The 26,395-nt window shown below is 47.0% G+C and overlaps 1 protein-coding gene across 3 annotated transcripts in view; it reads right to left on the reverse strand.

Annotated features, from left to right (window-relative positions):
• Positions 1-330: 330 nt before the first annotated feature.
• The window catches only part of LOC144480806 (uncharacterized), an 83,047-nt gene continuing 56,982 nt past the window's right edge, over positions 331-26,395 (reverse strand). The window contains exons 1-2 of one of the 3 annotated variants that reach the window (XM_078200412.1): positions 13,384-13,433; positions 331-2,219 (exon numbers count right to left, since the gene is read on the reverse strand). In XM_078200412.1, coding sequence (XP_078056538.1) covers positions 1,005-1,847 — 843 coding nt within the window. In that variant the 5' untranslated portion in view covers positions 1,848-2,219; positions 13,384-13,433 and the 3' untranslated portion in view covers positions 331-1,004. Of the gene's footprint in view, positions 2,220-4,327; positions 4,352-13,383; positions 13,434-26,395 lie in introns of those variants that run through there. The other 2 variants (XM_078200411.1, XM_078200409.1) reach the window with 2 other exon arrangements.

Consider the following 26,395-nt stretch of genomic DNA (forward strand, 5'->3'; position numbering starts at 1 on the left):
TGAATCACCGTTTAAAGTATTCTTTCTAGCCACATGGTTAAGTCACTGGAACCTGGTGTGATTGACAGTTATGGAGTTATTGTAAACAAGAGAACCTCATAAATCTTAGTTCAAATAAATCAAAGTTCTCACAAATGGAATGCTATCCTTTATTCTGAGAGAAATTGAACAGAGAAGTAGATGTTCTGCTTCAGTTATACAGGACGTTACTGAAACTGCATCTTGAACACCGGGTGCAGTTTTTGTCTCCTATTAAACAAAGGATCGTAGGATCCCTGCAGTACAGACAGAGGCCATTCTGCCCATCGAGTCTGTACCAAACAGCATCCCACCCAGGCCCTATTCCCATAACCCCACACATTTACCCTGCTAATCCCCCTCACACAAGGGTCAATTTAGCAAGGCCAATCAACCTAACCCGCACACCTTTGGACCGTGGGAGGAAACTGGAGCACCCGCAGGAAACCCACGCAGACATGGGGATAATGTCCAAACTCCACACAGATAGTGAATCGGACCAGGGACCCAGGAATTGAACCTGGGTCCCTGGCGCTGTGAGGCAGCAGTGCTAACCACTGTGCCACCGTGCTGCCCCATTTTATAAATACAATGGAAGCAGTTAAGAAGAGGTTTACTAGATTGATTCCCATCCAGTAGTGTGAAATGTTAACTCTGTTTCTCTCTCCACAGATGCTGCCAGACCTGCTGCGTTTTTCCAGTTCTTTCTGTATTTATTTCAGATCTCACTGTAGTGGGGGGAAAAACACTATTTACTACCCAGGATAAAATAAATGTCCTTCATCAGCTTTTGTGGATCATTTCAGTGGAAATGTGCTCTCCTAGGCTCAAAGAGCATCAGCCCACTGGAAGCAAAGTTGAGAGACCGGCCAGTCCAGCAAAAAGAAATCCTTCGACCCTCCCACTTCACCAGCTGTCAGAATGAACATGGTTCAGTCCTGGATGTGATTAACAGCAGCAATAACAGCAGAATCCAACCCCTGTCATCACTTGTGAACTCGCTGGTGTCTCCGCAGACTGGATGACTGAGTGAATCCCTTCCCACACACAGAGCAGGTGAATGGTCTCTCCCCAGTGTGAACTCGCTGGTGTTCCTGCAGGTTGGATGATGTTCTAAATCTCTTCGTGCAGTGAGAGCAGCTGAACGGTCTCTCCTCAGTGTGAGTGCGCTGGTGGATCATCAGATCCCCAGAACGTTTGAAACTACTTCCACAGTCCGAGCATTTAAAGGGTCTCTCCTGGGTGTGAGTGAGATTGTGACTCAGCAGGCTGGATGAATGAGTGAATCCCTTCCCACACACAGAGCAGGTGAATGGTCTCTCCCTGGTGTGAATTCGCTGGTGCTCCCGCAGGTGGGATGATGTTCTAAATGTCTTTGTGCAGTGAGAGCAGCTGAACGGTCTCTCCCCAGTGTGAATCCGCTGGTGGATCGTCAGTTCCCGAGAGCTTTTGAAACCACTTCCACAGTCAGAGCATTTAAAGGGTTTCTCATTGCTGTGAGTGACTTTGTGTTTTGACAGATTGGATAACTGCATAAATCCTTTCCCACACACCAAGCAGGTGAATGGTCTCTCTCCAGTGTGAACGCGCTGGTGTCTCTGCAGATCGGGTAAATGAGCGAATCCGTTCCCACACTCAAAGCAGATGAACGCTCTTTCTCCAGTGTGAACCAGTCGATGTCGCTGCAGATGATATAACCGAGTGAATCCCTTCCCACACACAGAACAGGTGTGCGGCTTCTCTCCGGTGTGAATACGTCGATGGGTTTGCAGCTCAGAGGGGGTTTTGCAACCCTTCCCACAGTCCCCACATTTCCACGGTTTCTCCATGGTGCAGGTATCCTTGTGTTGCTCCAGGTTTGACCATCAGTTGAAGTCTCACACGGAACAAGATTATAGTGCCCTGCTGTGATGGTGCAATATTGTTGACGGCTGTGTAACTGGGAGGCTCTTTCCACAGTCACTGCATGGGAAAATCTCAGTTGATTGTGTGTGTGTGTGTGTGTGTGTGTGTGTGTCAGTCCTGTTCCAGTCACACTGATGTTTAAAGACTGCTAAAGCAGGCAGAACAGAGAAACATTTCTCCTTCTGGGTTCAAAGGCCGATAGCATTCAGGTCCCGATGAATTGAGTGAGTTTGTCAGATGTTGACGTGATGTTTGATTCGAGATTTCTGTCTGTAAAATCCTCACCTTCTGATATCCTGTAAAAGGAGTTAACAAAATTCATCATTTCAATACAGGATAGAAATTCAGAACAGACAATTCTCGTTTCTATGGAACATTCTTTCCTCTCTGATTCCCCAAAAGCTGTAAATCTCCATCCCACACACTCTCCCTCCATTCTCCCTCTGCTGTATCTAATATTCACCCTCCCAATTCTCCTGAAGGTGCTGATTGAGGCTGATTGACAGATCCATGCTCACTGCTTCCTGTCCTGGACACACACAGCTGAAAATCTCAATGCAGGCTGCCAGACAGATAAATGTCCATATGACTGGACTAAAACTGTGTGGAATGTATGCACTGGATTCACTTCCTTTCCCTTCAGTTGCTGCAAGTCCCCAATTTCCAGCAGAATGAGAAAAGAAATGGAAAGGGGGAACATATTCTGTTAGTTTGTTCTTTATTGTCGATGTCAGGCTGGGGTTGTTTTCCTTGGAGCAAAGGAGGTTGAGGGGAGATTTGATAGAGGTGGACAAGATTCTGACAGGTTTAGATAAAGTGGACAAAGAAAAGCTGTTCCCATTAGCTGATGGGACAAGGACGAGGGGGGACACAGATTTCTTGTTTTGGGTCAGAGATGCAAGGGGAGGAGTGGGGGTGGGGTGGGGGGGGGGGGGGGATAGATGTGAGGAAGAATATTCTGATGCAGCGAATGGTAATGACCTGAAACTCGCTGCCTACGAGGGTGGAGGAAGTGGAGACAATAAACAATTAAAAAGGAAATTGGATGGGCATTTGGGATGTTCCAAACAGAACGAAGAACAAAGAGAATTACAACACAGAAACAAGTCCTTTGGCCCTCCAAGCCTGCAGCAACCATGCTGCCCGTCTGAACTAAAACCCCCGACCTTTCCGGGGACCATATCCCTCTATTCCTATGCTATTCATATATTTGTCAAGACACATCTTAAAAGTCACTATCGTATCTGCTTCCACGACCTTCCCCGGCAACGAGTTCCAGGCACCCACCACCCTCTGTGTAAAAAAACCTGCCTTGTACATCTCCTTTAAACCTTGCCCCTCGCTCCTTAAACCTTGCCCCTTGCACCTTAAACCTATGCCCCTCATAATTGACTCTTCCACCCTGGGAAAAAGCTTCTGATTATCCACTCTGTCCATGCCCCTCATAATCTTGTAGACTTCTATCAGGTCGCCCCCCCCTCAACCTCCGTCACTCCAGTGAGAACAAACCAAGTTTCTCCAACCTCTCCTCATAGCTAATGCCCTCCACACCAGGCAACATCCTGATAAATATTTTCCGTACCCTCTCCAAAGCCTCCACATCCTTCTGGTAGTGTGGTGACCGGAATTGAACACGAGATTCCAAGTGCGGCCTAACTAAGGTTCCATAAAGCTGCAACCTGACTTGCCAATTTTTAAACTCAATGCCCCGGCCGATGAAGGCAAGCATGCCGTATGCCTTCTTGATTATCTTCTCCATCTTCATTGCCACTTTCAATGGACCTGTGTACCTGTACACCCAGATCCCTCTGCCTATGAATACTCTTAAGGGTTCTGCCGATAACTGTATATTTCCCATCTGTATTAGACCTTCCAAAATGCATTACCTCACATTTGTCTGAATTAAACTCCATCTGCCATCTCTCTGCCCAAGTCTCCAACTGATCTATATCCTGCTGTATCCTCTGCCGGTCCCCATCGCTATCCACAATTCCACCAATCTTTGTGTCGTCCACAAACTTACCAATCAAACCAGTTACATTTTCCTCCAAATCATTTATATATATTACAAACAGCAAAAGTCCCAGCACTGATCCCTGAGGAATGTCACTTGTCACAGCCCTCCATTCAGAAATGTACCTTTGCAATGCCAACCTCTGTTTTCCTCTAAATATCTCTAAACTTCCTCACACCCTGTCACTCTGTGATCCTTGTCACATTTGAAACCAGGTATTCGCAAAAAGACTCAAAGAGCATCAGCCCACTGGAGGCTGAGACCAGCCAGTCCAGCACAAAGAAACCCTCTGACCCTTCCCATTGACCAACTGTGAGAATGAACAAAATACAGTCCTGGATGCAACTGAGAGCAGAAACAATAACAGCAGAATCCAACCCCTGGAATCACTTGTGAACTTGCTGGTGTCTCAGCAGCCGGGATGAAACGCTGAAACCCTTCCCACACTGAGAGCAGGTGTATGGCCTCTCCCCAGTGTGAACTCGCTGGTGTGCCTGCAGCTCGGATGGCTGAGTGAATCCCTTCCCACGCTGAGAGCAAGTGAACGGCCTCTCCCCAGTGTGAATTCGCTGGTGTGCCCGCAGGGTGGATAACTGAGTGAATCCCTTCCCACACTGAGGGCAGGTGTATGGCCTCTCCCCAGTGTAAACTCGCTGGTGTGTCTGCAGGCTGGATGACCGAGTGAATCCCTTCCCACACTGAGAGCAGGTGAACGGCCTCTCCCCAGTGTGAACTCGCTGGTGTGACTGCAGGTGGGATGACTGAGTGAATCCCTTCCCACATTGAGAGCAGGTGAATGGTCTCTCCCCAGTGTGAACTCGTTGGTGAATCCGTAAGCTGGAGAACTGATTAAATCCCATCTCACACCGAGAGCAGATGAACACCTTCTCCCCAGTGTGGCTGCGCCGATGAGCTTCCAGCAGACATGGGGCTCTGTATCCCTTCCCACAGTCCGCACATTTCCATGGTTTCTCCATGGTGCAGGTGTCTTTGCCTCTCTCTTGGGTGGACAATTAGTTGAAACTTCGTCCACACACAGAACAAGATTACAGTCTCTACCCGCTGTGAATGTTGTGATATTTGTTCAGACTGTGTAACTGGTTAAAGCTCTTTAGTCAGTGCATTGGAACACTCTCACTCGAGTGTGGCAGTGTGTTGATGCTTTTTCACTCACACTGACATTTCAAATCTTTTCAAATTGACAGACTGGACAATCATTTCTCCTTCTGGATTCAAAGTCCGATGATATTGAAGTCCCAAGGAATATGACTGTCACGTCTAGACGTGACGTTTGAGATTTCGGCCTGTGATTCCTCTTTCAATATCCTGTAAAATGAGTTTACAAAAGTCATCAGTGTCAGTCCAGGATAGAAATTCAGAACAGACAATTTCTATGGAACATTCTTTCCTCTCTCATTCCCCAAAAGCTGGAAATCTCCATCCCACACACTCTCTCCCCATTCTCAGCAGGTCTGGCAGCATCTGTATGAAGAGAAAAGAACTGATGTTTCAGAGCTTTGACAAAGGGTCATCGAGACAAGAAACATCAGCTCTTTTCTCTCCTTACAGATGCTGCCAGACCTGCTGAGATTTTCCAGCATTTTCTCTCTTGGTTTCAGATTCCAGCATCCGCAGTAATTTGCTTTTATAAGGCTGCAGATACCTCCTCCCAAGTAACATGCGTGTGCCCAAGACATCACCACTTGTTTCCCTTATTTCTTTAGCACCCATGGTGCTCTCCGCAGTAAACACAGAGGAGAAGTATTCATTAAAAATCTCACCCATCTCCTGTGGCTCCACACACAGATGGCCATACTGATTTTTAAGGGGATCTATTCTCTCTCGAGCCACCCTTTTACTCTTAATATAGCTATAGAACCTCTTGGAATTTTCTTTAATCTTACCTGCCAGATCCATATCATACCCTCTTTTTGTCCTCCTGATTTCCCTCTTCAGTATTTTCTTACACTTTTTATAGTCAGAGTGATTCACTTGTCCCCGATTGCCTAAACCCAATGTCTGCTTCCTTCTTTTACCTGACCAGAGCCTCAATGTCCCTTGTCTGCCAGAGATCCCTAAATTTACCATTCTTTCCCTGCATCTTAACAGGAATATACTGCCCCTGGATTCTTGATATCACACTTTTAAAACCTCCCAATTGCCAGTCATTCCTTTCCCTTCAAACAAAACTCACCTAATCGACATCTGCTAGATCCTGCCTAATGCCCACAAAAGTGGCCCTGCTCCAGTTTAGGGCCTTGACCTGTGGACCTGTCCTATCTTTTTCCAGAACTATTTTGAAACTATTGGTGCTCCCAATAGTGCTCCCTGACTGACATTTCAGTCACTTGCTCCACCTCATTTCTTGACTGTCTAATAGAAAGTGAGTCCAGGAATTGATAATGAAAAATAAGGAGCTGGGAGATGAATTGAACAAGTATTTTGCCTCGGTGTTCACAATAGAGGATACAGTCAAAACTCAGAAACAGCTGGAAATCAGAAAACAGAAGTGTGGGATGAACTCTGAAAAAGCACAATTCCCAGGGAAGTGGTCCTCAGCAAACTGTTGGAGCTGTGGGCTGATGAGTCCTCGGGTCCTGCTGGGCTCCATTCTCGGGTCTTAACAGAGTGAGATAGTTGATGTGTTGTTCAATTTTCTAAAATTCCCCATCGGGAATTGGATAAAGGGAAACCGGTGGATGCGCTGTACTTAGATTTCCAGAAGACATTTGATGAGGTGCCACATCAAAGGTGATTGAACATAGAACAGTACAGCACAGAACAGGCCCTCTGGCCCACGATGTTGTGCCGAGCTTTATCTGAAACCAAGATCAAGCTATCCCACTCCCTATCATCCTGGTGTGCTCCATGTGCCTATCCAATAACCGCTTAAATGTTCCTAAAGTGTCTGACTCCACTATCACTGCAGGCAGTCCATTCCACACCCCAACCACTCTCTGTGTAAAGAACCTACCTCTGATATCCTTCCTATTTCTCCCACCATGAACCCTATAGTTATGCCCCCTTGTAATAGCTCCATCCACCCGAGGAAATAGTCTTTGAACGTTCACTATATCTATCCCCTTCATCATTTTATAAACCTCTATTAAGTCTCCCCTCAGCCTCCTCCGCTCCAGAGAGAACAGGCCTAGCTCACTCAACCTTTCCTCATAAGACCTACCCTCCAAACCAGGCAGCATCCTGGTAAATCTCCTCTGCACTCTTTCCAGCGCTTCCACATCCTTCTTATAGTGAGGTGACCAGAACTGCACACAATATTCCAAATGTGGTCTCACCAAGGTCCTGTACAGTTGCAGCATAACCCCACGGCTCTTAAACTCCAACCCCTTGTTAATAAAAACTCATACACTATAGGCCTTCTTCACAGCTCTATCCACTAGAGTGGCAACCTTCAGAGATCTGTGGATATGGACCCCAAGATCTCTCTGTTCCTCCACAGTCTTCAGAACCCTACCTTTGACCCTGTAATCCACATTTAAATTAGTCCTACCAAAATGAATCACCTCACATTTATCAGGGTTAAACTCCATTTGCCATTTTTCAGCCCAGCTTTGCATCCTATCTATGTCTCTTTGCAGCCTACAACAGCCCTCCACCTCATCCACTACTCCACCAATCTTGGTGTCATCAGCAAATTTACTGATCCACCCTTCAGACCCCTCCTCTAAGTCATTAATAAAAATCACAAAGGGCAGAAGACCAAGCACTGATCCCTGTGGCACTCCGCTAGCAACCTGCCTCCAATCCGAAAATTTTCCATCCACCACCACCCTCTGTCTTCGATCAGACAGCCAGTTACATATCCAATCGGCCAACTTTCCCTCTATCCCACACTCCTCACTTTCATCATAAGCCGACCATGGGGGACCTTATCAAACGCCTTACTAAAATCCATGTATATGACATCAACTGCCCTACCTTCATCAACACACTTAGTTACCTCCTCAAAAAATTCAATCAAATTTGTGAGGCACGACTTGCCCTTCACGAATCCGTGCTGACTATCCCGGATTAATCCGCATCTTTCCAAATGGTCGTAATTCCCATCCCTAAGGACCTTTTCCATCAATTTACCAACCACCGAAGTAAGACTAACCGGTCTATAATTACCAGGGTCATTTCTATTCCCTTTCTTAAACAGAGGAACAACATTCGCCACTCTCCAGTCCTCTGGCACCATCCCCGTGGACAGCGAGGACCTAAAGATCAAAGCCAAAGGCTCTGCAATCTCATCCTTTACCTCACAAAGAATCCTAGGATATATTGCATCAGGCCCAGGGGACTTATCGACCTTCAGTTTATTCAAAACTGCCAGGACATTCTCCCTCCGAACATCTATTTCCTCCAGCCTATTAGCCTGTAACACCTTCTCTTCCTCAAAAACATGGCCCCTCTCCTTGGTGAACACTGAAGAAAAGTATTCATTCATCACCTCGCCTATCTCCACTGACTCCATACACAAGTTCCCACCACTGTCCTTGACCGGCCCTAACCTCACCCTGGTCATTCTTTTATTCCTCACATAAGAGTAAAAAGCCTTGGGGTTTTCCTTGATCCGACCCGCCAAGGGTCCCCTCGTGTCCCCTCCTAGCTCTCCTAAGCCCCTTTTTCAGCTCATTCCTTGCTAACTTGTAACCCTCAATCGAGCCATCTGAACCTTGTTTCCTCATCCCGACATCAGCTTCCCTCTTCCTTTTCACAAGACATTCCACCTCTTTCGTGAACCATGGTTCCCTCACTCGGCCATTTCCTCCCTGCCTGACAGGGCCATACCTATCAAGGACACCCAGTATTTGTTCCTTGAAAAAGTTCCACTTTTCATTAGTTCCTTTCCCTGACAGTTTCTGTTCCCAACTTATGCCCCCTAATTCTTGCCTAATCGCATCATAATTACCTCTCCCCCAATTGTAAACCTTGCCCTGCCGTACGGCCCTATCCCTCTCCATTGCAATAACAAAAGACACCGAATTGTGGTCACTATCTCCAAAGTGCTCTCCCACAACCAAATCTAACACTTGGCCCGGTTCATTTCCCAGAACCAAATCCAATGTGGCCTCACCTCTTGTCGGCCTATCCACATATTGTGTCAGGAAACCCTCCTGCACACACTGCACAAAAACTGCCCCATCCGAACTATTTGACCTACAAAGGTTCCAATCAATATTTGGAAAGTTAAAGTCCCCCATGACAACTACCCTGTGACACCCACACATATCCATAATCTGCTTAGCAATTTCTTCCTCCACATCTCTATTACTATTTGGGGGCCTATAGTAAACTCCTAACAACGTGACCGCTCCTTTCCTATTTCTAACCTCAGCCCATATTACCTGAATGTGCAGATCCCCCTCGAGTGCCTTTCCGCAGCCGTTAAACTATCCTTGATTAACAATGCCACTCCTCCACCTCTTTTACCAGCTTCCCTACACTTAGTGAAACATTTATACCCCGGAACGTCCAACAACCATTCCTGTCCTTGTTCTACCCACGTCTCCGTAATGGCCACAACATCGTAGTCCCAAGTACCAATCCACGCCCCAAGTTCATCCACCTTGTTCCGGATGCTCCTTGCATTGAAGTAGACACACTTCAACCCACCTTCCTGTCTACCGGTACCCACCCTTGACCCTGATACCTTCCCCAATACCTCACCACCCTCACTGACCTCTGGACTACAACTCCTTTTCCCACTCCCCTGACAAATTAGTTTAAACCCCCCTGAAGAGCCTTATCAAATTTCCCTCCCAGGATATTGGTGCCCCTCTGGTTCAGGTGCACCCCGTCCTGTTTGTACAGGTCCCCACCTTCCCCAGAATGTGTTCCAATTATCCACGTATCTGAAACCCTCCCTCCTACACCATCCCTGCAACCACATGTTTAACTGCACTCTCTCCCTGTTCCTCAACTCGCTATCACGTGGCACCGGCAACGTACCAGAGATGGCCACATGTTTTGTCTTGGCTCTCAGCTTCCAGCCCAGCTCCCGAAATTCCTGCTTTAAATCCCCGTCCCTTCTCTTACCTATGTCATTGGTACCAATGTGTACCACGACTTGTGACTGTTTCCCCTCCCCCTTAAGAATCCGGAAAACACGGTCCGAGACGTCACGGACCTTGGCATCCGGTAGGCAACATCCCATCCGTGAGTCTCTTTTGCTGCCACAGAACCTCCTATCTATCCCTCTAACTAACGAGTCCCCAATAACTAATGCCCTCCCGCTCTGCCCCTTACCCTCCCGAGCCACAGAGACGGACACAGTGCTGGAGATCCTCTCACTGCAGCTCACCACTGGTATGTCATCCCCCTCAACCGTATTCAAAGCGGAATACTTGTTGCTAAGGGGAACGACCACAGGGGATCCCTGCACGGACTGCTTCCTCCCAGCCCCTCTCACCGTCACCCATCTATTTTCATTCCTCGGAGTAACTGTATTCCTAAAGCTTCTGTCTCTGGCCACCTCTGCATCCCTAATGATCCTAAATTCATCCAACTCCAGCTCCAGTTCCCTAACACGGTTTTGGAGGAGCTGCAGATGGGTGCACCTCCCACAGGTGTAATCAGCAGGGACACTGTCGTCGTCCCTCACCTCAAACAAAGTGCAAGAGGAACATAGCACTGCCTGCACACCCATCCCCTCTAGATACCTTGCCAGTACCAGGTACAAACAGCAAAAATGAATTAAACTGACCCCTGCTCGCCCTTTCTGCCTAAACCCTGTGAGCCAAAGCCTTATAGCTCACACTCTGCTTCCCACTCACTCCACTGCCCGCTCCCGACGCTGCCCGCTGTATACTGCAGCCTACCTTTTATACTTCGTGCGCTTAAAAAACCCTTCCCAGACTCCTTAGCAGCCCACTTCCAGTTTTCACTTTAAACTTAAGAAAAATACTACTACAAAAGTAAATTGCAGCAAATAAAAATTCCTGCTGCGGGGATAACATATTGGCGCGGATAGAAGATTGGCGAACAGCAAACAGTGGGCAGAAATGGATCATTTTCTGGTTTGAGAGAGAGAGAAACCTGGGGCAACCTTTCCAGAGTCTGCACCCTCCCTGGATTCACTTCCTTTCCCTTCAGTTGCTGCAAGTCCCCAATTTCCCCCAGAATGAGAAAAGAAATGGAAAGGGGGTTGAAAAGAAAGTGTTTTACTCACAGATGTTTGAGACAGGAGGAGGTTTGAGTCTGTCTGAAGATCAATCTTCATTCACACAAAGCCCAGGCTCTGATTGGCTGGAAGACCAGAGTCCTTCCAGTCCTCCAACTCTTCCCATTGGTCAACACCTCAGCATGAAGATCAGAGGGTGGGTTCTCCCCTGCACATGCGCAGCTTCCCCTCTCCCTCGCAATGCGCAGTCCCGGGCCGGGGGGAGGGGGAGATCACCGAGCGGCTTCTTACTCTGGCCGGAGCCGTCAGCCGGTTGCCTGGAAACCTTGGCTCGATGTGGTGTAGGGGGAGGGGAACAATGGGTGGGGGAGGGGAACAATGGGTGGGGGCGGGGCTCCCGGGTCCGCGCGCCCGGGCTTGCGCACTGGAACCCGGAGACGTCACCACGGAGCAGAGTGATTCCTATTGGCTGATTCAGGCAGGGCTCCATTGTGACGTCACAATGCGGAAGTTGTTCAACGAGCTTCAGAGTGAAACTTCCTCCTCTGGACAACATCTGGGAGGAAATCAATGTTTCCCCTTTCCATTTATTTTCTCATTCTGGGGGAAATTGGGGACTTGCAGCAACTGAAGGGAACGAAGTGAATTTGGTCTGTATATTCCACACATTTCTACTCCAGTAATGTAGACATTTATCTGTCTGGCAGCCCGCATGGAAATTTTCAGCTAACTGCATCCAGGGCAAGAAGCAGTGAGCATGGATCTGTCAATCACACATGAGGACGGGCCTCAACCGGGATCTTGAGTTCATGTCACACTATCTGTAACCCCCACCACTTGCCTGGGCTTGCAAAATCTCACGAACTGTCCTGGCTGGAGACAATACACATCTCTTTAACCTGTGCTTAACCCTCTCTCCACTCACATTGTCTGTACCTTTAAGACTTGATGACCTGTAAAGACTCGCATTCCAACCATTATCTTGTAAATTGAGTTTGTGTCTTTATATACCCTGTTTGTGAACAGAACTCCCACTCACCTGATGAAGGGGCAGCGCTCCGGAAGCTTGTGGCTTGTGCTACCAAATTATCCTGTTGGACTTTAACCTGGTGTTGTGAGACTTCTTACTGTGCTTACCCCAGTCCAACGCCAGCATCTCCACACTCTGAGTGGAAACAGAGAGCAGTAGGAGAGGCTGGAGGTGAGGAGAGAGATTTTATACATCTACAACTCAACAGGAACTTTGACAGAATTTCCAAACCCTGTGAACAACATCAGCTCCAAGTTCCTCTCCAACCCACACACCATCCTGACTTGTCTGACATCCAGCACTGAAAGAACATAAATTTATTTCTTATAAATACTGGGAAGACTGAACCCATTGTGTTCAGTCCCCACTACAAACTCCACTCCCTCACCAACAACTTTATCTCTCCTCCGGGCAACTGTCTGAGGCTGAACCAGGCTGTTCACAACCAGGGTGAAATAGTTCATCCCAAGATGAGCTTCCAGCCACATGTCCACATCATCATCAAGACCACCTTCATTCATAGAAGCATTAATAGTAATTAATTAACAATAATGAATAATAAAATACAGTGTAGAAGGAGGCCATTCAGCCCATCGAGCCTGCACTGACAAAAATCCCATCCAGGCCCTATCCACATATTTACCTGTTAATCCCCCTGATACCAAGTGGCAATTTATCATGGCCAATCAGTCTAACCGGCACATCTTTGGACTGTGGAAGGAAACCAGAACACCCGGAGGAAACCCACACAGACACGGGGAGAATGTAGAAACTCTGCACAGACAGTGACCCGAGGCTGGAATTGAACCCGGGTCCCTGGCGCTGTTAGGCAGCTGCACTTACCACTGTGCCACCGGGCCACATGTCAGTGCCATCGCCCGACTCCAGCCCAGTCTCAGCTCATCTGGAACCCTCACCCATTCCATTGTGACGTCACACTCTCACCCATTCCATTGTGACGTCACACTCTCAACCATTCCATTGTGATGTCACACTCTCACCCATTCCATTGTGATGTCACACTCCCACCCATTCCATTGTGACGTCACACCCTCACCCATTCCATTGTGACGTCAGGGCTTCACTCTCCGACAACAATCCCTGCCGGCCTCCCACATGCAGCCTCAATGGCGGCAGTCAGCCCGGGTCTAACACTACAAGCTGCCGCTCCATTTGGTACAAAGGGGGGGACCGAGAAGTTCATTTCCGGGTTTTGGGTTTGAACAACATATTTACAAAGTCTCTCCACCCACCCGCCACATTTATCATTCCCCGCACGCCGCCCTCTACCTCGTATTGATCTTGCTTCCAAATTAAAACCGTCCGTCTGTCCGTCGCCATTACCCGCACTGCGCATGCTTCAGGTCGCGCCCCTCATTCACTCCGATTGGTTGGAGGACCAGCCGCTCTCGCTCGGTCCTCCAGTCCCGCCCCCTCTTCCTATTGGTCCGGAGCTGCCGTCAATCAGTCCCCGGGCATTGTGATGTGGAGCATGCGCAGTGTCATTGCTGGCTTTGGCGCTTGTATGTCCCGGAGAAGCGGAGTCAGCGTTAGGCGGTGGCTGGGAGGATTTGGAAACACTTTGTGGATCCGCAAACCCTTCAGAATCATTGTCAGCTCCCTGGTTTGCAACTGCGGGGCTTCTCCCTCCCTCCCAGGAACAGGGCCAGGTGGGCGGGGAGGATTCATGAACACCCGCTGGAGGCCCCAACACCCCCAGTAAAAAGATGCAGCTCCCTGCAGTGACCAGGAGAGAAAATACCCATTAAAATAGCAATTCTCCCAATGTATTTCATAGAATCTCCACAGTGCTGAAGGAGGTTATTCGGCCCATCGAGTCTGCACTGGCAACAATCCCACCTAGGCCCTATTCCCGTAACCCCACATATGTAACCTGCTAATCCCTCTAACCTACTCATCCCAGGACACTAAGGGGCAATTTAGCATAGCCAATGCACCTAACTGGCATATCTTTGGACGATGGGAAGAAACCGGAGCATCTGGAGAAAACCCAGGCAGACATGGGGAGAACGGGCAGACTCCACACGGACAGTGACCCAAGCTGGAAATCGAGCTGTGAGGCAGCAGTGCTAACCACTGTGCCGCCTACATTGCTGATGAGAATTTTAATTTACTGACTTGGGAATTAATTCTCGGGAATAGTCATTCTGAAAATGACCATGAGAATGTGTTTTTAATTTACCCCATAATGCCAGATTTCAGTTCACATTTCAAAATTGAATTGAGAATGTCTGGGAGCAAATGGTAAAATGAGGTTTGAGACACCAGCTGCAATTATTTTCTGTGACTGATGATACCTTTGTGCCTGTGCAGGAGGTAATTCCGCTGCTGTTGTGGCACAAATAAAATGGAGCCTTTCCTCGGAACAGGCCCATGTTAATGGTCACCGCGGTGTTTCATTGGTGAGCAGAGCACATGTGCCTATTGTGGTAACAACAGAGTCAGTGGGGCTGCACGTCCCCTGACTTGGAAGGAAAATAATTGACTCCTTGATTGTACTCTCAATCTGTACATGGTCTGGAGGACTGAATCCAGCTGGAGGGAGAGGGAGCTGGGCTCAGAGTGGAGATGGGGCAATGAGTTTGATTTCAGCTCAGGGACAAGAGAAAGTGTGTGGGATGGGGATTACAGCTCAAGATAAATAAGATGGAGAAATGTTTCGTGGAAACTGAAATTGTCTGTTCTCAAGTAATTTTTTAAAACTCTTTTTGCAGGGAACTACAAGAGGAGGATTCACAGACAGGAAACTCAAACTAAACTTCAGGTCAAAGTCTGACAGAGCCATTCGATTCATCATGACCTGAATATGATTGCTTTTGACAGTGGAGGGAGAAATCATTCCCTGTTTTGTCAGTGGGAGAAAATTTCAAAATTCAATGTGACAGAAAAAGAACTGAGACACACACACACACACCCAAGTGAGAGCGCTCCAGTGAACTGACTGTGAATCGAGCTTTAACCAGTAACACAGCCTGAAAAACATCACACCATTCACAGTGGGGAGAAACCATACACATGGTCTGTATGTGGATGAGGCTTCAACTAATCATCCAACCTGGAGAGACAGAAGGACACCAGCACCATGGACAAACCGTGGAAATGTGAGGATGGTGGTAAAGGATTTAATTATCCATCCCGGTTGGAAACCCATCGACATGGTCACATTGGGGCTGGGAAAATGGAGAAACCATGGAAATGCGATGATTGTGGTAACGGATTCAATTATCCGTACTTGCTGGAAAACCATAGACACAGTCACACTGGAGAGAGGCCATTCATCTGTTCTGTGTGTGGGAAAGGATTCACTACCTCATCCCACCTGCTGTTACACCAGCGAATTCACACAGAGGGCGGCACGGTAGCACAGTGGTTAGCACTGCTGCTTCACAGCTCCAAGGTCCCGGGTTCGATTCCCGGCTCGGGTCACTGTCTGTGTGGAGTTTGCACATTCTCCTCGTGTCTGCGTGGGTTTCCTCCGGGTGCTCCGGTTTCCTCCCACAGTCCAAAGATGTGCGGGTTAGGTTGATTGGCCAGGTTAAAAAAATGGCCCCTTAGAGTCCTGGGATGCGTAGGTTAGAGGGATTAGTGGGTAAAATATGTGGGGGTAGGGCCTGGGTGGGATTGTGGTCGGTGCAGACTCGATGGGCCGAATGGCCTCCTTCTGCACTGTAGGGTTTCTATGATTCTATGATTTCTATGATTCTATGAGAGGCCGTTCAGCTGCTCCACCTGTGGAAAGGGGTTCTCATGTTCATCCAACCTCAGTGCACATCAGCGAGTTCACACTGGGGAGAGATCGTTCACCTGCTCCTTGTGTGGGAAGGAGTTTGCTGGGCCATCCGGCCTTTGGTCACACCAGCGAATTCACACAGGAGAGAAGCCATTCACCTGTTCTGTGTGTGGTAAGAGATTCACTCTGTCATTTAACCTGCTAACACACCACCGAGTTCACATAGGAGAGACCGTTCAGCTGCACTTCCTGTGGAAAGAGGTTCAGGTCTTCATCCAACCTCAGTGCACACAGGCGAGTTCACACTGGGGAAAGGCCGTTCACCTGTTCCACATGTGGGAGGGAATTCACCAATTCATCCGGCCTCCTGTCACATCAGCGAATTCACACTGAGGAGAAGCCATTTATTTGCACATACTGTGGAAAGAGTTTCAGGCAGTTATCAATCCTCACTGAACATCAACGCATTCACACTAGGGAGAGACTATTCACTTGCTCCATGTGTGGGAAGGGATACACTCAGTCTGGCAGCCTGCATTTACACGAGCTCACCCACACTGGGGAGAGGCCATTCACCTGCTCTGTGTGTGGGAAGGGATACACTCGGTCATCCCACTTGCTGACACATCTGCAAGTTCACAATTGTCAGCAGGAGTTGGATTTTGCAGTTACTGCAGCTGTTAATCACATCCAGGATTGATAGTCTGACAATATTTGGTTTGTTTCTGCTGACATTAACAATCGCTACAACTGGCTGAAGTTTAATATTCTGAAATGTCACTGATTTTCAGGGCTGCTTGTCCCTTTTTGAAAGCACCATCTGAGAATTTTTTAAATTCAGGAACTCTCAACAGGACCCGGCACTGCACTGGCAAAGATATTCATAGTAAGAGATTGAACAACACCAGGTTAAAGTCCAACAGGTTTATTTGGTAGCAAATACCATTTGCTTTCGGAGCGCTGCTCCTTCGTCAGATTGAGTGGAAATCTGCTCTCAAACAGGGCACAGAGACATAAAATCAAGTTACAGAATACTGATTAGAATGCGAATCTCTACAACCAACCAGGTCTTAAAGATACAGACAATGTGAGTGGAGGGAGCAATAAGCACAGGTTAAAGAGATGGAGGGAGCATAAAGCACAGGTTAAAGAGATGTGTATTGTCTCCAGACAGGACAGCCAGTGAGATTTTGCAAGTCCAGGAGGCAAGCTGTGGGGGTTACTGATAGTGTGAGATAAACCCAAGTTCCTCATTTAGGCCGTCCTCGTGTGCGGAACTTGGCTATCAGTTTCTGCTCAGCGACTCTGCGCTGTCGTGTGTCGTGAAGGCCGCCTTGGAGAACGCTTACTCGAAGATCAGAGGCTGAATGCCCGTGACTGCTGAAGTGCTCCCCCACAGGAAGAGAACAGTCTTGCCTGGTGATTGTCGAGCGGTGTTCATTCATCCGTTGTCGTAGCGTCTGCATGGTGCTGGCAGCTAATTAGTGGAAAGTATCACTCGTGTAACCACGACATAGTCGCAGAATGAAACAGATTAGTGTTCCCTCTGTATTGTGCAGCCTTGTGATTGTGCTAAAGGCCATCACTTTCAGATCTGAAAAGTGCCTGGGTCAAGGTCAAATTACCCCAGAAAGGGACATTTTCTCTCAAATCTGAAGCAACAGGTGAAGCAAATCATTTCACACTGAAACACATCTTCAACGTTGCGGTAGTTTGTTCAGTTACACACTTGGTGGTCACGTGACTCTGGTTGGAGCAATCCTGAGCCTCATTGGAGGGATTCCTCACATGAGCCGAGTTTGAGGAGTGTATCTCTGGCCTCCAGTGATGCAGCCGCTGAATCTATTCCTGGAATAAACACATTTGGAATATTGTGATAACGCTGTCTGAATCCATCAGGACAATTTTGTATTCAAGTGTGGGGGGGGGATAATGTTCACTGTTTTCTCTTCAGGTCTGGGGGACAATGTTCATTGTTTTATATTTGGGTCTGGGGGATAATGTTCATTGTTTTATATTTGGGTCTGGGGGATAATGTTCATTGTTTTATATTTGGGTCAGGAGGATAATGTTCGCTGTTTTATATTCGGGTCTGGGGGATAATGTTCATTGTTTTATATTTGGGTCAGGGGGATAATGTTCGCTGTTTTATATTCGGGTCTGGAGGGATAATGTTCATTGTTTTATATTTGGGTCGGGGGAATAATGTTCACTGTTTTATATTCAGGTCTGAGGGGATAATGTTCACTGTTTTATATTCGGGTCTGGGGGATAATGTTCACTATTTTATATTCGGATCTGGGGGTGATAATGTTCACTGTTTTATATTCGGGTCTGGGGGGGATAATGTTCACTGCTTTATATTCGGGTCTGGGGGGATAATGTTCACTGTTTTATATTCGGGTCTGGGGAATAATGTTCACTGTTTTATATTCGGGTCTGGGGGATAATGTTCACTGTTTTATATTCGGGTCTGGGGGGGATAATGTTCACTGCTTTATATTCGGGTCTGGGGGGATAATGTTCACTGTTTTATATTCGGGTCTGGGGGATAATGTTCACTGTTTTATATTTGGGTCTGGGGGTGATAATGTTCACTGTTTTATATTCGTGTCTGGGGGATAATGTTCACTGTTTTATATTTGGGTCTGGGGGGGGGATAATGTTCACTGTTTTATATTCAGGTCTGGGGGTGATAATGTTCACTGTTTTATATTCGTGTCTGGGGGTGATAATGTTCACTGTTCTTTATTCAGGTCTGGGGGATAATGTTCACTGTTTTATATTCGGGTCTGGGGGATAATGTTCACTGTTTTATATTCGGGTCTGGGGGGGATAATGTTCACTGTTTTATATTCGGGTCTGGGGGGGGATAATTTTCACTGTTTTATATTTGGGTCTGGGGGATAGTGATCATTGTTTTATATTTGGGTCTGGGGATAATGTTCACTGTTTTATATTCGTGTCTGGGGGATAATGTTCACTGTTTTATATTCGGGTCTGGGGGGGGATAATGTTCGCTGTTTTATATTCGGGTCTGGGGGGGATAATGTTCATTGTTTTATATTTGGGTCTGCGGGGAGATAATGTTCACTGTTTTATATTCGGGTCTGGGGGATAATGTTCACTGTTTTATATTCGGGTCTGGGGGATAATGTTCACTGTTTTATATTCGGGTCTGGGGAGGATAATGTTCACTGTTTTATATTCAGGTCTGGGGGGGATAATGTTCACTGTTTTATATTCGGGTCTGGGAGATAATGTTCACTGTTTTATATTCGGGTCTGGGGGATAATGTTCACTGTTTTATATTCGGGTCTGGGGGGGATAATGTTCACTGTTTTATATTCGTGTCTGGGGGATAATGTTCACTGTTTTATATTCGGGTCTGGGGGGGGGATAATGTTCACTGTTTTATATTCAGGTCTGGGGGTGATAATGTTCACTGTTTTATATTCGTGTCTGGGGGTGATAATGTTCACTGTTCTTTATTCAGGTCTGGGGGATAATGTTCACTGTTTTATATTCGGGTCTGGGGGATAATGTTCACTGTTTTATATTCGGGTCTGGGGGGGATAATGTTCACTGTTTTATATTCGGGTCTGGGGGGGGATAATTTTCACTGTTTTATATTTGGGTCTGGAGGATAGTGATCATTGTTTTATATTTGGGTCTGGGGATAATGTTCACTGTTTTATATTCGTGTCTGGGGGATAATGTTCACTGTTTTATATTCGGGTCTGGGGGGGGATAATGTTCGCTGTTTTATATTCGGGTCTGGGGGGGGATAATGTTCATTGTTTTATATTTGGGTCTGCGGGGAGATAATGTTCACTGTTTTATATTCGGGTCTGGGGGAGAATGTTCACTGTTTTATATTCGGGTCTGGGAGATAATGTTCACTGTTTTATATTCAGGTCTGGGAGATAATGTTCACTGTTTTATATTCGGGTCTGGGGGAGAATGTTCACTGTTTTATATTCGGGTCTGGGAGATAATGTTCACTGTTTTATATTCGTGTCTGGGGGATAATGTTCACTGTTTTATATTCGGGTCTGGGAGATAATGTTCACTGTTTTATATTCGGGTCTGGGGGGATAATGTTCACTGTTTTATATTCGGGTCTGGGGGGGATAATGTTCACTGTTTTATATTCAGGTCTGGGGGATAATGTTCACTGTTTTATATTCGGGTCTAGGGGGGATAATGTTCACTGTTTTATATTCGGGTCTGGGGGGGATAATGTTCACTGTTTTATATTCAGGTCTGGGGGGGATAATGTTCACTGTTTTATATTCGGGTCTGGGAGATAATGTTCACTGTTTTATATTCGGGTCTGGGGGATAATGTTCACTGTTTTATATTCGGGTCTGGGGGGGATAATGTTCACTGTTTTATATTCGAGTCTGGGGGGGATAATGTTCACTGTTTTATATTCGGGTCTGGGGGATAATGTTCACTGTTTTATATTCGGGTCTGGGAGATAATGTTCACTGTCTGGGGTTTGTTAGCTCGGGTTGATTCTGCCTACTGTGCATTCTCGGTTGTCAGAGCTCTCATTAAAAGCCCTAATTTCCAGTCAGTGACTGAATTGTCTCTGATGGGATGGGGAATCAGAGTGGGGGTAATGTGCTTCATGGACAGCGATGGGTTGGAATGAGTATAAAATAAACCCGGACTACACCAGGTAATTGTGAGAACATTAAAACAATCACAAAAAATCATAGCACCATGTTGGGGGTCCGGATGAATGCGAAGTGATGCATTTTGGAAGAAATAATGTAGGGAGGAGTTATACAATAAATGGCAGAGTCATCAGGAGTATAGAAACACAGAGGGATCTAGGTGTGCAAGTCCACAAATCCTTGAAGGTGGCAACACAGGTGGAGAAGGTGGTGAAGAAGGCATATGGTATGCTTGCCTTTATAGGACGGGGTATAGAGTATAAAAGCTGGAGTCTGATGATGCAGCTGTATAGAACGCTGGTTAGGCCACATTTGGAGTACTGCGTCCAGTTCTGGTCGCCGCACTACCAGAAGGACGTGGAGGCATTGGAGAGAGTGCAGAGAAGGTTTACCAGGATGTTGCCTGGTATGGAGGGTCTTAGCTATGAGGAGAGATTGGGTAGACTGGGGTTGTTCTCCTTGGAAAGACTGAGAATGAGGGGAGATCTAATAGAGGTATACAAGATTATGAAGGGTATAGATAGGGTGAACAGTGGGAAGCTTTTTCCCAGGTCGGAGGTGACGATCACGGGGGGTCACGGGCTCAAGCTGAGAGGGGCGAAGTATAACTCAGACATCAGAGGGACGTTTTTTACACAGAGGGTGGTGGGGGCCTGGAATGCGCTGCCAAGTAGGGTGGTGGAGGCAGGCACGCTGACATCGTTTAAGACTTACCTGGATAGTCACATGAGCAGCCTGGGAATGGAGGGATACAAATGATTGGTATCGTTGGACCAAGGAGCGGCACAGGCTTGGAGGGCCGAAGGGCCTGTTTCCTGTGCTGTACTGTTCTTTGTTCTTTGTTCTTTGTCGGAAAACAGAATACTTTGGCTCAATCTTCGATCAATTTTGTTTGATTCAATATTTTGAGTGGCTTGTTGGATTGCTGGTTACTTTCTAACGGCAGCTCAGCACCATCATTTTGACCATCAACTCGGCCCCGGTGACTGCTGCATTTTTCCAGCACCTTCTGTTTTAATTTTAAGTGGAACCTTAATATCTGCTTAGTACACAGGCCAGTTTATCATTCTAGGGGTGAGTGTGTCTGAGAGGTATGCAACTGGAAAACATTTTCCATTCACCTCCTGCATTGCTGCAGTAGAGAGATATTGTTCTCACTCTGCCAGCAGGGCTGTGAGATTAATTGGATAGATCTTAAAGACAGCCCGACTGGGCAGGATGAGCCAAATGGTTTCCATCTGTGATGTGTCATTCCATAAAACAGAATATTCAGCATCAGGAGAAAGAAAGTGAAAGAAACCAGTCTCTGTGGGATTTACCCAACCAGTATGAGCACCTTCAGGGGAGCAGAGAGAGAGGGAAACCAGTGGGAAAAGTTTTAAAAACTCGGGGTATTCCCACAGGAGAACACTGGTTTAAATCAATTTTAGAAATGGAGAATGGGAGCGCACAAATTCCGAGGAATGCATTTTTAAAAACTATTTGATCTTAATTGCACAAGATAATTTTCTATTATTGTCTTTGACAATGACGCCGTTAATTCCCAGGTGCCCCTGCGGGTATGAAAGTGTCCTATTCATTCCACAAGAGCCTATTGCGCAGGCGCGCTGCTATATCTGGAGTTTGCGCAGTGTCACTTTGCCCGGAGCCCTGTGAGTGTGGGAGCGGCTTTTTTCAGCAGGTGAGTCGGTGGGGCTGCGGGAGAAATGGAGCCGGGAGTCGGGGTAGGGAGGGAGCTCTGGCTTCACAAACACCCGCTGTAGGCCGCACGGCCCGAATAGACCCTGCAGGTCCCGGGTTTACAGCTCCCAGGCTTTTATCTCGCGAAGAAGTCTCACAACACCAGGTTAAAGTCCAACAGGTTATTTGGTAACAAAAGCCACACAAGCCACACACCAAATAAACCTGTTGGACTTTAACCTGGTGTTGTTAAACTTCTTACTGTCTTTACCCCAGTCCAACGCCGGCATTTCCACATCATGGCTTTAATCTCGGTAAGAAGTTTAACAACACCAGGTTAAAGTCCAACAGGTTTATTTGGTAGCAAAAGCCTCACAAGCTTTCGGAGCCCCAAGCCCCTTCTTCAGGTGAGTGGGAATTCTGTTCACAAACAGGGCATATAAAGACACAGACTCAATTTATATGAATAATGGTTGGAATGCGAATACTTACAGCTAATCAAGTCTTTAAGATACAAACAATGTGAGTGGAGAGAGCATCAAGACAGGCTAAAAAGATGTGTATTGTCTCCAGACAGGACAGCCAGTGAAACTCTGCAGGTCCAGGCAGGCTGTGGGGATTACAGATAGTGTGACATGAACCCAATATCCCGGTTGAGGCCGTCCTCATGTGTGCGGAACTTGGCTATCAGTTTCTGCTCAGCGACTCTGCGCCGTCATGTGTCGTGAAGGCCGCCTTGGAGAACGCTTAGCCAAATATCACAGGCCGAATGCCCGTGACCACTCAAGTGCTCCCCAACAGGTAGAGAACAGTCTTGCCTGGTGATTGTCGAATGGTGTTCATTCATCTGTTGTTGCAGCGTCTGCATGGTTTCCCCAATGTACCATGCCTCGGGACATACTTTCCTGCAGCGTATCAGGTAGACAATGTTGGCCGAGTTGCAAGAGTATGTACTGTGTACCTGGTGGATGGTGTTCTCACGTGAGATGATGGCATCTGTGTCAATCACCCGGCATGTCTTGCAGAGGTTGCTGTGGCAGGGTTGTGTGGTGTCGTGGTCACTGTTCTCCTGAAGGCTGGGTAGTTTGCTGCGGACAATGGTCTGTTTGAGGTTTTGCGGTTGTTTGAAGGCAAGAAGTGGGGGTGTGGGGATGGCCTTGGTGAGATGTTCATCTTCATCAATGACATGTTGAAGGCTCCGGAGGAGATGCCATAGCTTCTCTGCTCCGGGGAAATGCTGGACGATGAAGGGTACTCTGTCCACCGTGTCCCATGTTTGTCTTCTGAGGAGGTTGGTGCGGTTTTTCGCTGTGGCGCGTCGGAACTGTTGATCGATGAGTCAAGTGCTATATCCTGTTCTTATGAGGGCATCTTTCAGCGTCTGGAGGTGTCTGTTGCGATCCTCCTCATCCGAGCAGATCCTGTGTATATGGAGGGCTTGTTCGTAGGGGATGGCTTCTTTAACGTGTTTAGTGTGGAAGCTGGAGAAGTGGAGCATCGTGAGGTTATCTGTGGGCTTGCGGTATAGTGAGGTGCTGAGGTGACTCCTTAATGAAGATGCATGTGTCCAAGAATGCAACCGATTCCGGAGAGTAGTCCATGGTGAGTCTGATGGTGGGATGGAACTTGTTATATATTTCCAGACATCTCTTCCCTCAGAGGGTTGTTAGTCTTTTGGATTTCTCTTCTACAGGGACCAGTGGAGGCTGAGGATCATTGAATATATTCCAGTTAGACAGATCTTTGACTGACAAGGGTGTCAAGAGTTATGGGGAACAGACAAGAAGATGGAGCAAAAGCTAAGACGTTGGGGGATTTCTTCACTCAAGGATGTGGGAAAGATTTGGAATTCTCAACCCCTGAGGACAGTGAAACCTCAGTCATCAACTATTTTCAAGAGAGAGATTGATTGGTTTCTAGATATTGAAGATATCAAGGGATATGGGTTTAGTGTGGGGAGAATGATGCTGAGGTAGATGAACGAATTATCTCATTGAATAGTTTAAAAGGCTCGATGGGCCAAATGGCCTATTTGTTATGGTCCAGGACAGGAAGCAGTGAGCATGGATCTGTCAATCAGCCTCAATCAGCACCTTCAGGAGAATTGGGAGGGTGAATATTAGATACAGCAGAGTGAGAATCGAGGGAGAGTGTGTGGAATGGAGATTCACAGCTTTTTGGGACTGAAATAGGAAAGAATGTTCGATAGAAACTAGAATTGTCTGTTCTGAATTTCTATCCTGTACTGACATTGATGACTTTTGTAAACTCATTTTACAGGATATTGAAAGAGGAATCACAGACTGAAATCCCAAATGTCACGTCAGATCTGACAGAGTCATATTCCTTGGGAGCTGAATATCATCAGCCATTGAATCTAGAAGGAGAAATGATTGTCCAGTTTGTCGATTTGAAAAGAGTTCGACCATCAGTGTGACTGGAAAAGCACCAACACACTGCCACACTCGAGTGAGAGTCTTCCAGTGCACGGACTAAAGAGCTTTAACCAGTTACACAGCTTGAATAAATATCACACCATTCACAGCAGGGAGAGACTGTACTCGTGTTCTGTGTGTGGACGAAGTTTCAACTGATTGTCCACCCAAGAGAGAGGCAAGGACACCTGCACCATGGAGAAACCATGGAAATGTGGGGACTGTGGGAAGAGATACAAATACCCATCTCAGCTGGAAGCTCATCGGCGCAGCCACACTGGGGAGACACCATTCACTTGCTCTCAGTGTGGGGAGGGATTCAGTCATTTATCCAGCCTGCGGACACACCAGCGAGTTCACACTGGGGAGAGGCCGTTCACCGGCTCTCAGTGTGGGAAGGGATTCACTTGTTCATCCCACCTGCAGACACACCAGCGAGTTCACACTGGGGAGAGGCCATTCAGCTGCTCTCATTGTGGGAAGGGATTCACTCAGTTATCCAACCTGCAGAAACACCAGCGAGTTCACACTGGGGAGACGCCATTCAGCTGCTCTCAGTGTGGGGAGGGATTCACTTGTTCATCCAGCCTGCGGAGGCACCAGCGAGTTCACACGGGGGAGAGACCATTCACCTGCTCTGATTGTGGTAAGAGATTCAGTCAATCATCCAACCTGGTAAAGCACCAGCGAATTCACACTGGGGACAGGCCATTCACCTGCTCCGTGTGGGAAGGGATTCACTCAGTCACCTCACCTGCTGAAACACCATCATGTTCACGAGTGACTGCAAGGACTGAATTTTGCTGTTAATCACATCGAGGTCCCAACCATTTTCATTGGTGTCTGTTTCTGCTGATGTTAATAAACCCTGGCCCAGTTGTAAGATTTGTATTGTGGATTGTCTTGTCTGAGTCCTGAACTCGGAAATAAAAACAAGAAGTGCTGTAAAAACTCAGCAGGTCTGACAGCATCTCTGGAGAGAGAAACAGAGCTAATGTTTTGACACAGAAGAAGAGTCACATTCAACTGGAAACATTAACTGTTCCTGTCTTTACAGATACTCATGATGTGGAGATGCCGGCGTTGGACTGGGGTAAACACAGTAAGAAGTTTAACAACACCAGGTTAAAGTCCAACAGGTTTATTTATTGGTGTGGCTTTTGCTACCAAATAAACCTGTTGGACTTTAACCTGGTGTTGTTAAACTTCTTACTGTGTTAACAGATTTTTAAATTTTTGTTTATACTTTTCCAATTCAATCAAATCAAATCCAATTCAGAGTCTCAACAAGTTGAGACATTTCAGATCCAGGCTGACAAGACAGGGCGAGCGACCAAACCACCCTGTCCTGGGCCTGATCTACATGAGCCAAGCTGATTGGAGAAGGGGGAGGTTCCTCCTCCAAGACTTGAGCTCATTTGCATCTTAGCCAAAAGGCCGAGATGCCGCTTTAAAAAATTGCTTCATATGAAACATATGAAACTTCAGTGTAACCTAATGACCTCAACCAAGTGCGGCCGACCATGGGCTGCCGACCATACTACACTTGATCTTAGCCAAAAGGCCGAGAAGCGACTGTAAGAAGTCTCAAATATTCTGTCTGGAGACAATACACATTTCTTTAACCTGTGCTTAATGTTCCCTCCACCCACATTGTCTGTACCTTTAAGACCTGGCTGGCTGTAGGATTCGCATTCTAATCAGTATTCTGCAACTTGATTTTGTCTGTTTGCAATGTTTGAGAGCACATT

This window comes from Mustelus asterias, chromosome 30, assembly GCF_964213995.1.
Source record: "Mustelus asterias chromosome 30, sMusAst1.hap1.1, whole genome shotgun sequence".
In the NCBI taxonomy this organism is placed as follows: domain Eukaryota; kingdom Metazoa; phylum Chordata; class Chondrichthyes; order Carcharhiniformes; family Triakidae; genus Mustelus; species Mustelus asterias.